Raw genomic sequence first — 14,220 nt, 5'->3', positions numbered from 1 at the left:
TATCTAAAATATACTTGGAACTCAAAAAATTAAATCCCCCAACAACAAATCCTCAAAGAAACAACTGCCCAATAAATAAGTGGGCTATAGACTTAAAGAGAAACTTCTCTGAAGAAGAAAGGAGGGCCAATAGACATATGAAGAAATGTTCCACCTCCCTAGCCATAAAAGAAATGCAAATCAAAACAACACTGAGATACCACCTCACTCCAATTAGAATGGCAAAAGTCAAGAACTCTAACAACAACAGATTTTGGAGGGGATGTGGACAGAACGGAACCTTACTGCATTGTTGGTGGGAGTGTAAACTTGTTCAACCACTTTGGAAAGCAGTATGGAGTTTCCTCAAAAGACTTCACATAGACCTACCCTATGATCCAGCAATCCCACTTTTGGGCATTTACCCAAATGTTTACAAACAAGACCACACTAAAGCTACCAGCACAACTATGTTTATTGCAGCATTATTTACCATAGCTAAGATATGGAACCAACCCAGATGACCGTCAGTAGATGAATGGATCAAGAAAATGTGGTATATATACACATTGGAATTCTATGCCTCCATCAGAAAGAATGACATTGCCTCATTTATTAGAAAATGGAAAGACTTGGAAAAAATTATATTAAGTGAAGTAGCCAAGCCCAAAGAAACATAGGTCCCATGGTTTCCCTTATTTGTAATATCAAGTGTATGTATGAGTCAAGCCGAAAAGGTCAGATAATGTAATGTGAGGAAAATGAACCCTTAGATATGTATTTTAATTTTTTTTCTTTCATTCATTTGTTTCTAATGCATTTATCACATTATTTCTTTGTTGCTTTGTATGTCCCTCCCCCACAGTATAACCCCTGCTTTCACTATATTTGATGCTGATATAATTTGTGGAGGAGATGGGGAAAAACAAGTTGTTTAAGGATAGAGGTGGACCTGTTGCAACAATGAGAAGTACAAGTTTTCATGTTGAAAACGAACTTTACAACTTTGGTCCTGGGGGGGGGGAGTATTCGGTGGGAGGGAAGGGGGGAGGCTGGGAAGGGATGTGAAGAGTAAACAAAGGAGGAGGCTGAAATTCTTGGTAAGAAATGTACTCATTATCTTGCCCATGTAATTGTAACCCCTCTGTACAGTATGTTCACAAAATATAAAAATTAAAATTAAAAAAGTAGCTTGCTTTATTACTTGCGCCTTAGGTCTACCACTGTCTACCTTTTGCTTCATTTGGCTTTTGCTCAGAGCGTGAAAACTCAGCTCCTGCTCATAGTATATTTTTGTTTGTGGCCCTTGTTGGGAAAGGTTGTTGAGTTGGGGGTTGAAAGTAATTCCTAGTGACTCTTTCTGAGGTTTATATTATTATTGTGACTAGGTGATTACATAAATTTCTCTTATTGCAGAGTATTGTGGAAAAGTAATATTTAGTTGAAATCACAAATGTATTTTAACCTTCAGAAGGTAAATTGTCATTATCATGGTCTAAATTTTGTGAATTCTGTAATCTTTGACAATACAATTCCATAAGCTTTGACAATACAATTATTTCTTCCAGGTGATATTTACATTTCTTTCCTTTTGCTTATTGTAAGATGTTCTGCCTTTCGCTCTCATCCCTCCCATTTCTTTCTGAGGTTTTATTGATTTACTTATTTAATTGAAGGCTATACTACTTGAGCCACAGCTCAACTTTTGCCTTTTTTAAGTGGTTAATATGAGGCAAGAGTCCCATGGGTAGTCAAGGACAGTGAAGAGAGGCTTGAAATTGGAGCATTATAGATCAAAGTCAGCCTTGGAAAGAAAGTCCATGAGACTCTTATCTCCAGTCAAACACTAATAGGCAGAAGATAGTAGACCTGTAGCCATGAGCAAAACACTTCAACTTTTAGTCCCTCAACTGAACACAGTGAAGGAAATTTCATGGACTTTCCTGCCCAAGATGGCTTTGAACCATGATCTACAGATTTCAGCGACCTTAGCCTTCAGGATTATAAGTGTGAGTCAACATTTAGAAATCTTTAATTACCTCTTCTTTCACCTTTTCAGTTATTTATTATTTCTTTTTTTTTTGTCATTTGTTCTTAGGCACTAGCTCTCATGCTCCGTTTTGCCTTTCCTCTTGAAACTACCATGCTCTACAACTTTGACCACAGGTAAACTACAGGCTGTTTCTCTTTTTTGTAGCTCTTCTTCTAGGGCTCAAACTCAGGTAACTGTGACTGAGGTTCTTTTTGTTTGTTCGTTTGTTTAAGTGAGTGGTGGTTGTTAAGTCTTGAAATTAAGTCATGATGACTCTCCCTGAGGTTTTATTTACGTTTACCTTAATGGTAGTTGGTTTCACTACTTGAGCCATAGCTCAACTTCTGCATCTTTTGTGGTTAATAGGAGATTAGAATATCAATAGCAAGCCACGAGCATTACAGAGAGGACTGAAATTTGAGAATCATGGTTCAAAGCCAGTCTTGGGCAACAAAGTCAATGAGACAATTATATCTAATAAGCCAACACGTAGGAAGAAGTAGACCTCTAGCCATGAGCAAAGCATAGCAAGTTCAAGCCTCAGTACTGAACACAGTAAAATGTCTCCTGCCCAGGCTGGCTTTGAACCACAGTCCTCAGATATAAGCATTCTGAACAGGTAGGATTACAATATACTCCGTTTGCACCTTTTCATTTATTTGATTGTCTCTTCCCCCTTTTTGAAAGTTCATGTCTTTTATTATTAGGGCATACCCATTTACGCTCAGTAATTAATTAATTTATCGATTGATTGATTTTGTCAGTTGTAGGGCTTGAACTCAGTGTCTACGCACCGGCCTTCAGGGACAAAGCAGGCACACTACCACTTTCAGCCACAGTGCCACTTCTACTTAGTTGGACAAAACAGTCACCAGGGGACTTTTCAACCTAGGCTGGCTTCCAATTGTCATCCTCAGATCTAAGCTTCCTGAGTAGTGAGGATTATAGACATGAGCCAGAGGCACCTGGCTTGTTTTTTAGATCAAAACTAACAAGCGCTACATTTAGGCCACACTACTTCACTGACTTCACTGTCCATGAGAGTTTTGGCTTTTTTTTTAATTGTGAAAATACTGTACAGAGGGGTTACAATTACTTGAGCAAGGTAATGAGTACATTTCTTATCAAGCATTGTTGCCTCCTCTCTTTCCCCTTCCCATCTTTTCCCATCCCCCCACACCCCTGCCCCATGCGAAAGTTGTAAAGTTCGTTTTTTGACATAACATCTTGTACATCTCATTGTTGCAATGGGTCCACCTGTATCCCTATTTAAACAATTTTTTCCCTTCCCCTCCACAAATTATAACAACATCACATACAGTGAAACAGGGTTATATCATGGGGAAGGGATATGCAAAGCAACAAAGAAATCATCTTATAAATATGTTAAGAAAAATAGCAAGAAAGAAAAACCATTTGAATCCTTTTATTTTTTGCTCAAAGCTAGCACGAACAAAAACTCTACTCCTGAGGGTTTTTTTTTGGGGGGGGGGCTGGGTGGGGCTGGAGGCTTGAATTCAAGGCCTAGTTACTCTCGCTGAGGATTGTTTTGTTTTGGGTATTTTGTTTTTCATTTCAAAGCTAGCGGGCTCTACTACTTGAGCCTTAGCTTAATTTCAATCTTTTTTTTTTTTTTTGGTGGTTAATAGGCAATAAAAGTCCCATGGAAACCAATAGCACTACACAGTATCCTAAAATCTAAGGATTACAGTTTAAAGCCAGTCTGGGCTTTGAAAGCCCATCAGTCTCATCTCAACTTAACCACATGTGACGGTAAGTAGTAGTTTTAAACTTGAGCAAAAACCCTCAAGTTCTAGCCCATGCCTAGCACACTCAAGTTAGTTGGGCTTTCCTGCCCAGGCTGGCTTCGAACTGTGATCTTTAGATTTCAGATTGGATTAAAGGTATGCGTCTATATTTTAAAAACTCATTGACTCTTTTCTTCTTCACATACATTCACTTGTTTATTTGTTGGTTCTCTGGCTTGTTTTGAGGGCCTCACCAATCTTGCTGAAGGATAGCATGCTCGAAAACAGTTGCACTTTGGTTGAGTTTTTGGTTTTGGTGTTTAGCTGGAAGTAAGTATAGAGATTAACATAGGGTCCTGAATTGTGCGGATTGTGATTCAACGTCAGGAGCAAGGAAAGTGCATGAGTCTGTTATCTCAAATTAACCTCCAAAAGATCAGACATGGTCAAACAAATACTTTTAGTTCATATCCCAGAAAGGCACAGACACACTCATGCACACACACACACACACACACACACACACACACACACACACACACACACACACACACACACACACACACACACACACACAATGGTCTTTCCTGTCCTGGCTGGCTTGGAATGGTGATCCTCAATTTCAGTGTTTTGAGTAGGTAGAATTACAAGTGTGATCCACCAGTTTCTTGGTCATTTTATCATTTTTAATAGACTCTTTGTGCTCTCTTCCACTTTTTTAAAAATTTATTTTGTGATTTTTTAGTGCTAGATCTGTTTTTCACTTAGCTTTTTTTATGCTCAAGGTTGCTGCTGTACCACTTCAGCCACAGCTCCACTTCTGACTTTTTGCTGATTAGTTGGAGATAAGACGCTCATAAATTTTCCTGCCCAGGCTGACTGTGAACTGCAGTCCTCAGATTTAAGGATACTGTGTAGTTCCCTTGGCTTCCTGTGGGACACTGTCCTATTTACCACCAAAAGAAAAGAAAGTGGGGCAGAAGTTGATCTGTGGTTCAAATAAGAGAGCCTGCTATCCCTGAATTAAAAAAAAAATACTTGTAAGTCTAATTCTGCTACTAATCGTACACACTGCTTGTTCTATTCAAATAAAAACGAAACAGAAACAACTCATGCACAGTGACCAGGTAATAAGGATTCCTGACTGATAACCAGAAACGAATTCCTAAACTCATCTCCTATAGCCTTTTTTAGATAAAATTGGTCATTTGTGTAAGCTGAGGAGAGATTAAAGAACAAGATTTTACAGGCCAGTTACACAGGACTTGGAAATCAGGATCCATTGGTAAAGCTTTTCAGAGAATGACTAAAAACACACTCTTCACCATTCCAAATGGTTCTTCCCTCTGTGCAAGGGAAAGAGAGATGAGAAGGATTAAATATGGGAAAAGTAAGAAGCATCAAACAAGGTAAGTAATGTTAACTGTATTAGATAAAGTAAAACATAGGTGTACAGTATGCAATCCAGAAAAGGACATGTCACCTCTGTGTGGATCCCAGTTAATTTAGTTAATAAAATTAATCGATGGTAAGGAGTAAAACCTTATATTGATTTACGGAAAGGAGGTACATGGTGGGCAAGTCAGTTCAATAACCTCAAGGATTTTGAACATAAAGAGTGAAAGTTTTTGACTCTGCTTGAGCAACAGGAAAGAACATCTGAGGAGGACTGAGATGTGCAGACATTCCCCAAGAATGATCTCACTGATATCAAGTGTTCTGATGCATGCTGGTTGCCAGGGGCCCATGCCTGTAATCCTAGCTACTCAGAAGGCTTAGATCTGAGGATTGTGGTTTGAAGCCATTTGGGATAAGAAAGTTTGCAAGCTTTTTATGTTTTACAGTTCAAGAATATTCTTATTTGACGCTAATTGTAACCCAAGGCAGTGCAATTGGATACCAAGGTGAAGAATATTAGAAAATACACAGACAAGTGTAGACAAAAAGAACAAAATCAATGAGGACCCGGGGTACCAAGGCTCAATGGCACCTGGGCTCCAGGTCACACAAGCAATCATATTTATTTGAATTCACACTGGGAAGGTTACCATGGATACATGCAAAAATGAAGCATCAATATTACAATCAGAGCCACCACAGTGAGTAACACTGTTTCCCTTATTGTTTTGAGAAAGGAGACTTCTCTTTTATCCCCCAGGTTTCAAGGCCTTTAAAGCACTATGGAAGGGGCAATAGTTTAACCCTCTCCAGAGCTGTGTTTTAACCCTTCCATGGCCAGCTGTCACCTTTCAGAGTACTATTGAGGTGATGTTCAACCTCTCAAAACTTTTCTAGATTCAACAGCTCAGCTTGAGCCCAATACACCTATTAATATTAATAGCATGTATTACAAACACAGTAAAAAGAGAAAAATAATATTAGACATTTAAACAGAAATAACTGACTGCATTCTTTTATCCGGTACAAGAAATTTAGCACTGTTGTTTAAGTCTCTAATAACACTTTTTTAGATATAACTTCACGGCTTTCATAAAACCTCCTACATAGTCCTTAGAGTGTCTTTTTGACTCCCATTTTTATTTGTTACATTTGCATAGTAGTATAGTATATCATCTTTAAAATCATATCACCTCATAATTAAAGTTTATCTTGTAAGTAAGTACTTGTGAAACTCCAATAAAATATCACAATAGTTGGAAGTGGAGCTATGGCTTAAGAGCTATAGTGCAAGTCTTGAGCCAAAGAAGCTCAGGGCCCAAAGTTTAAGCCCTAGTTTCCACACATACACATCTCCCCATCCGTCACCCAGACACACAATCAGATGATAATGCCTATCAAGTTCTTCCTTAGGATGATCTTGATGATGTCAGCAACTGTATCAAGTTTCTATCTCTCTTCCATGCATTTGTGGTAGTAGACAACAGAGTCGCTGTAGTATAACATGTGTCTAAGACTTGTCCATGAGCAAAAGCAGTTATGTAACATATCCATCACAATGTCCAGCTGTCTTGATAGTAGATCTGCCCATCTTGGGACTTGATGGGACCCATGTACTCTTCAACTGGCTTTCCCATCCTCTGTCCCAACTGCTTCAATGTTTCACCATCCACACCAAAGAGGCTTTCATTACCTCCCCAAAATTATCTGAATCCTGGATGCCTGAGATGTCGTGAAGACACTCTGTGGGTATTCCCCTCTCTGACAGGCCATTTTAACTCCTATGCTCTCCTCACAGATGTAGGCAATGGTCTCTGTGGGACTTCAGTGCCAGATCTTCGAGAGATTTAGTTTCATTGTTTCCATAAGCTCTGGGAAATCATGCAGTGAAGGGTCCAGTTTAGAAACATAGGGGTATACATACCTCCTCATTCTGGAGTTTTTCATGTATGTTCTCTTGGCCATTGAACAGAATTGGGGTCTCTGAAAGGAAACTTGTATGGTGATCTGTCTGCTTTGGTCCATACAACATAGAAGCACTTTCCCATCCCTTCAATGATTTTGACAAGCTCCATGTGATTCATGCTGAACTGCTTTCAATGCTGTAACAATGTAGAGGTCACAACTTGATGTGTGGATAGCTGTCCATGCTTGATCCTGAGTTCCCTTGACACGCAGGGACCAAAACTCCATGTTGGGAAAGTGAGAGCATTATTAGCTGGCTTATATCTGTGTAGTTTGAATGACACCAGTAGGCATTGAGGCCTCCTCTTCATGTCCAAGTACCCTCAGCATATTGATAAAGATTGACACACCATGGCAAGTCGTCACAAAAAAATTCTGACCTGGTCCTGGGCATTATCTCAAGCATCTCACCCACTTCTAGCAACTTCCCTTCTTTCAAGGTCTTGCCAATTCTCCTCCTTGTGTTCTCAGGTAAAATAATGCTGTCAGTGAGTAAAGAGCAGAGGACAAGGAAGCAGGTATTCTAGAGAAAGTAAATACTGAAGCCTCTTCCATGGTGAGAAGATAATGAAACCTGCAACTATAGGATAGCGAAGGAGTTAAGATGGTTATGCACACATTTTGTGCACAAAAATTCCAGACCTAGTATGCCGTGTACAGAGTTTCAGTCCATAATGGTCTGTAACAAAGGCATCACAGTTACAGATAAACCAAGTTCATAATGTCTTTTCTTCTTTTCTTCTGTGCCATTCTGGGGCTTGCACTCAGGAAATGGACACTATCCCTGAAGTTTATTTTTTCCCCTCAAGGCTACTACTTCACCACTGGAACCACAATTCTACTTCTAGTTTTTTGGACATAATTGGAAATAGAATTCGTACAGGCTTTCCTGCCCAAGTTGGCTTCAATCACTTATCCTCAACCTCATGAATAGCTAGGATTAGAAGATTGGCCATTGAGCATGGTAGCAACTCTCTTCCTTTTTAGTTCTTTTTCTTTGTTCCTTTTTTCCAGTTATGGGCCTGAATTCTAGGCTTGGGCACTGTCCCTCATCTCTTCAGCTGAAGGCTAGTCTCAACCACTTGAGCCACAGCGTGATTTCCAGCATTGTTTCTGCTTAAGTAGTAATGAGCAATTGAATCCAGGGCCTCATGCATGCAAGGCAAACACTCTACCACTGAGCCACCTTCCCAGCCCCATCTTTCCTTTTCTTTAAAAAAATATTATTAGGAAGATGATGTTCAGAGGGATAACAGTTAAGTCAGTTAAACAGTTGTCAGGTAAAGAATCCATTTTTGGGGGACAATTACACCCCTTTCCTTTTTCTCAATTTATACCTCTCACTGTGGCTTTTTTGTGGTTAACTGGAGATAAGAATCTTGCAGACTTTGCTGCCTAGGGTGATTTTGAACCGTGATCCTCAGGTATCAGTCTGCTGATGAGTTAGGATTACAGGCTTGAATCTGAAAGACAAGATGACTGTTCTGAAGATTGTCCTATATTGGTTATAGGGCTGTGGGCCTGAATGGACTTATGCATTTAATGCTAGGCAGATCAGTCATCTGGAAGCATGTGTCCCTTCTTAACCCTGATTGTCCCTCAGAACAGATAGGTGATGCTTTCAGAGCAAGAACCAGTTTGTACCAGCTCAACAGACGTCCTCACTATATATGTCTTATTCAACAACTATTGGGTTGCTTATATTATCAAGACATTTTCTTTCTTAAGAACTTTTTTATTGTAAGATTGCAATAAATACAGATTCATCATGGTCTAGGAATACATGTCTGCTATCAGCTTTAATATCAAAGCCACATAGCTGTTCCAAATCATGTTTTATTGATCTTAAAGTAGTTCTTGAATATTAGTCTTTATTAGTAATGATATTATTAATGTAAGTATTAAAGTTCTTCAAACATATTTCTCTTATTAAATGAATCCTTACAGTAACATTGAAAGCATCTTCTGGAGCAGCATTGGAAAAGATACTTGGATAATACTAAGAATGAAGGATGAGAAGTGTGAAAAACAGAACTAAGAATTACCAGTGTGACTGGGAAACATCTTCTACAGAGCAGAATCCCAGATTTCTGGAAACATATCATGTGAGAACAGGGCTTCAAACAGTACATGTGACCACATGGGTGAGCCTCAGTGTTGCCACATAGATGTTATTCCTATATGAAAGTCTCATGTTCGATGGGCTTTCACAACCCCAGATTTATGAAAGTTTGTTGTCTTCTTTCCTTCAATATTACTTCATACTTTGCTATTGAGTGTAATTATTCTTTTAAAACATGAAAACTCAACACCATCTCTTGGACTGAGGCATTTACTGTCTCCCTATGAATAGATCTGTTATTTAAGAGGCTTCCTTGGGCTGGGTAGGTGGCTCAGTGGTGGAGCAATTGCTTTGCATGTTTGAGGCCCTGGGTTCGATTCCTCAGCACCACATAAGCAGAAAAAATGCCAGAAGTGGCGCTATGGTTCAAGTGGTATAGTGCTAGCCTTGAGCTGAAGAGCTGAGGGACAGCATCCAGGCCCAGAGTTCAGGCCCCACGAACGGACAACCCCCCCCAAAAAAGAGGCTTCTTTACAGGTGCCAGTGACTCCCTCCTTTAATACTAGCTTCTCAGGAGGCTGGGATCTGAAGGTCACAGTTGAAGCCTGCCTGGGTGGGAAAGTCCATCAGATTCTCATCTCTAATCAACTACCAAAAAAGCCAGAAGTGGAGCTGTGGCTGAGGTGGTAGAATACTCGGCTGGAGCAAAAAACGCATAAGGATAGGCAGCACCCAGCCTGATCCTGAGCCCCAGACCCGCCTTCAGGCACACACACACACACACACACACACACACACACACACACACACACACACAAACACACACACACACACACACACACACACACACACACACACACACAAGTGGCTTTCTGCCAGACATGTCATGTGGGCCCATGAAATGGTTGGAGACCCCTCTTCAAATGGACTTGCCCTTGTATTTACTCCAGTAATGTGGAAATTGACTCTCAGTCACCTATAGGTCCATTGGTTTAGGATTTGTACTTTGCATCCCACTTCCTCTGCTTGTTTTTTGAGGTGAGTCTTGTAGCTCAACACAGATGTCAATACACTTCAAGATACTGCTTACGGTCTCAAGGCCTGCATTCACACTACACATGGAAAAATAAAACATGACCTGAGAGCCTCTGCTTACTCTGAGGGCCAGCTATCCAAGCAACGGCAGCTTCCTATGAATGGCAAACTGGAATCCAGGGTCAGGTTGTTCACAACAGACAGATGTGAGTTGTGTAAGGCTTGAATTGTTCTAAGGAAAAGCAGAGAATGGAGGAAGGCAGAGGAACTGGGAAAAGACAATCTACCCTCCCATGTTTCCTTGCAGTTCCTGGTCCACATTATATCCTTTGCTAATTGCTCTGCTGTGTGTGTGTGTGTGTGTGTGTGTGTGTGTGTGTGTATGTGTGTGTGTGTGTGTGTGTGTTTGAGTGTCAGTGAATGTTTGCATGTGTACAGTGGTTCTTGGCCTTGAATTAAGGGGCTGGACACTGGGAAGGTAGGGTGAATATGAGCAAGTACATCATATGCGTGTGTGGAATAACTCCATCAAACCTCTGAGTGTGCAACTAGTATATACTAATAAAAGTGAAAAAATGATTAAGCAATGCTCAAAATCCTCCATAAGCTATTTAGAGATAACTTTAAAAAAGGATCAGGAAGCATAGTTGGTAGGGGATATGAAAAATCTGTAGTTAAAACTGTGGGATCATTCAAGCAAGGTGCTGGTGGCTCATGCTTGTACTCGTAGATATTCAAGAGGCTGAGATCTAAGGATCATTATTTGAAACCTGACCAGGCTGAAAAGTAATCACACTCTATATAAGATATACTACTCAGAAAAAGCTCAAAGTGGCACTCTGAGGCTTAAGCAGTAGAGTGCCCAAATTCAAACCACAGGACTGGCAGAAAATAAAAGAAATAGTCCAAACTTAAGATGTCTAAGGAGTTTTAGACTAAATGTTGTATATAAACAAGTTACTATATTTTGGGGCTCATTTGTTGTTGTTGTTTTAAATATATTATGTATATTCTTCCCCCTATGATATATCCCCATTTGACTTTGAATTGACTTTGATACCGTGCACCTTGTATATACATTTTTCTAATTTGGGGAGGGGAACCAAAATAACAAATTGCTGAAACAAGGACACAGGATGACCCATTGCAACAATGATATCCATAGGACAGTATGTTAGAAATGAACTTTACAACATTGGGTAGGGAAGGGTGGAGGGGAAGGTAAGGGATAGTAGAAAAAAACAAGGGAAGGGGTAACAATGCTTGACTAGAAATGTACTCATTGCCTTATTCATGTATCTGTAGCATTTCTATAGAATCTTCACAATAAAATAAGATTTAGAAAATGAAAAATATCTAGTTACAGCTAAAGTACGAAAGGAAAAATCCGTTCATTCATTTGCCTGTGGCAACAGAAATTAGAAATACACAGTCAATAGATATTTATTGCAAATCCCACACGGATTCATGCCCATGGCTACTTCACCCTCCTTGTCTTCAGGGGAAAGTCAGGAGGAATCAGTACAAGCTTCCTATCCAATAGCAGTCTACTCAATTCCTGTACCAAGACTGCCATCTGTAGTACATCAGATGGAAAAAGTTAACATTCCGTCTAAAAGGGTCTCAAATGAGCCCTATAAACCATAGCCTCCAACTGTCCTGATTTAACTCTTATTTCTTTTTCCAAGCTACAAATACATATAAACTTGTGGAGGGCTCTACAGAGATGGACAAAGACTTATAAAACATATATTGTTTCACACCTGTAGAAAATTAAAACTAGACCCTTATAAAGCACACTGAACAAGAATCAACTCCAAAGGGATCAAAGACCTTAGAGCCAAAGCAGATACCCTGAAAACATTACAGGAAGGAAAAGGAGAAACTCCAGGGCTCCTTGGCACTTGCCAAAAGTTTCTTAATAAAGACCCAGACACACATAAAATCAAAGAAAGGTTGGACAAATGAGATTGCATGAAACTGCAGACCGTCTGCACGACAAAGGACATAGCTATCAAGATCAAGAGAAAGCCCAAGGATTTGGAGAAGATCTTCACTAGGCTTACAATGGACAAGGATCTCATATCTAACATATAATTAGACCTCAAATAATTAAACCCTCCAAAAACAAATCCTCAAAGAAAAACTGCCCGATAAATAAGTGGGCTAAAGACTTAAAGAAAAAGGTCTGAAGAGGAAATAGGAATGGCCAATAGATACATGAAGAAATGATCAAATTCTTTAGCCATAAAAGAAATGAAAATCAAGACAACGTTGAGATTCCACCTCACCCAAGTTTGAATGGCTATAATCAACAAATTTAATAATAACTGATGCTGGAGGGGATGTGGTTAAAGGGAACGTCCTGCATTGTTGGGGGGAGTGTAAACTTGTTCAACCACTTTGGAAGGCAGCAAAACCATGTTTATTGCAGCATTATTTAGCAAAACTAAGATATGGAACCAACCAGATGCCCCTCAGTATATGAATGGATCAAGAAAATATACACAATGGAATTCTATGCCTCCATCAGAAAGAATTAGGCAGGTACCTGAGGAGCAGCCGGGATGCTGCTGATCAGAGCCGCTTGAGGCTAGGGCTGCACCTTCTCTGCCCTGATAGGCATCCTACTCTTGCAGGATTAGTGCAGCTGCTGACATACGAGGTTATGTTGGAGAAAATGTCAAGTTGAGATGTACCTTCAAGTCATCTTCATATGTCACTGACAAACTGACCATAGACTGTAAGTACCGTCCTCCCAGCAGCAGTTGCACAAAATCTATTTTTCACTATCAGTCTTTCCATTACCCAACCACAGCAGGCACTTTTCTGGATCAGATCTCCTGGGATGGAAATGCATACAAAGGGGATGCATCCATAAGCATAAGCAACCCTAACCTGATGGACAATAGGACATTCAGCTGTGCTGTGAAGAATCTCCCAGATGTGCACCATGACATCCCCCTGACGGAACTAACAATCACAGAAAGGGGTTTTGGTACCATGCTGTCCTCTGTGGCCCTTCTTTCTATTCTTGTTTTCATTCCCTCAGCAGTAGTTATTGTTCTGCTGCTTGTGAGAATATTAAAGAAGGCTGCAGGGATGAAAAAGCGGAGGGCTATAAGAAGAAGTCTTGGAGTTCCAGGAAGATAGCAGAGGAGAAAGTGGAGGTTAAACAACTCTCGCATAAAAAGCAGTTTTAGTGTTCCAGTGAACAGTCCTAAGTCAGAGAATCACAAGTGTGCCATCACAGTACAGAGAGTTAGACCAGAGAGGGAAAATCCTGGCAAGGAGACAGATCTGAGCACTTGCCAGTAATCGCGGCTGTGGCTGTGGCTGCAGCGGTGGCAGCCGTAGCCGCCATACCTGCAACACAGAGAGTCCGGGACGAAAGAGCCAGATTCGGCAGGTGAGCAAATTCTATTCAACACCAGCAAGAACCGACAAGGAGCAATCATCTTCATCCGGCAGTTAGCAGACCAGAGACAACCCAGGAACCAAGACTCGGCGTGAGTAGAAGCCTGACGTCCTCACTCCTTCTCAGAGAGAAGAGGAGGGAAGACACCTCTCATCCCCCACTACCAGAGATCTCCATCTTTGATACTGACAAGGCCTGGCTGAGCTGCTAGCTCCAACTCAGGCCTTGGAAGAAAACTAGAGTCATTTAGGAGCTCACAAGGACCTAACCTGATGTGCCAGACTCAGCTCAACCCAGGGAAAAGTCACCCAGCTCAGGCTGTCAGACCCAGGAGTGGCTTTCTTCACTAGGAAACAGAGCGACAGGCTGTCCATCCCTTTAGCAGACTCTACAATCAATTGAAATTCAGTAAACATAAATCCTGAGAATGGCTCCAGGCTGTGCTCTGTTAGTGTCTCAGGAGCTAACCCTTCAGGGAAAATCTACTTTTTACTGAAAGGCCTCCACTCTACCCAGAACCTAGCCTCATCACAGCATCTCCAAAGTAGAGGAAACAGCCATCTCCCTCTTGTGATACTCAAAA

General features: G+C 40.6%; 1 protein-coding gene across 1 annotated transcript; it reads left to right on the top strand.

The window, feature by feature from the left end:
• The first annotated feature begins 5,061 nt into the window (after nucleotides 1-5,061).
• On the top strand, nucleotides 5,062-13,372 carry LOC138822616 (myelin protein zero-like protein 3). Its single transcript, XM_070015434.1, has 2 exons — nucleotides 5,062-5,168; nucleotides 12,859-13,372. Exons 1-2 carry the CDS (start codon nucleotides 5,062-5,064, stop codon nucleotides 13,370-13,372), a joined length of 621 nt encoding a protein of 206 aa, XP_069871535.1.
• Nucleotides 13,373-14,220: the final 848 nt, after the last annotated feature.

Source organism: Dipodomys merriami, unplaced genomic scaffold, assembly GCF_024711535.1.
Source record: "Dipodomys merriami isolate MVZ:Mamm:240054 unplaced genomic scaffold, mDipMer1.0.p SCAF_113, whole genome shotgun sequence".
In the NCBI taxonomy this organism is placed as follows: domain Eukaryota; kingdom Metazoa; phylum Chordata; class Mammalia; order Rodentia; family Heteromyidae; genus Dipodomys; species Dipodomys merriami.
This window is presented reverse-complemented; position numbering and strand designations above follow the sequence as displayed.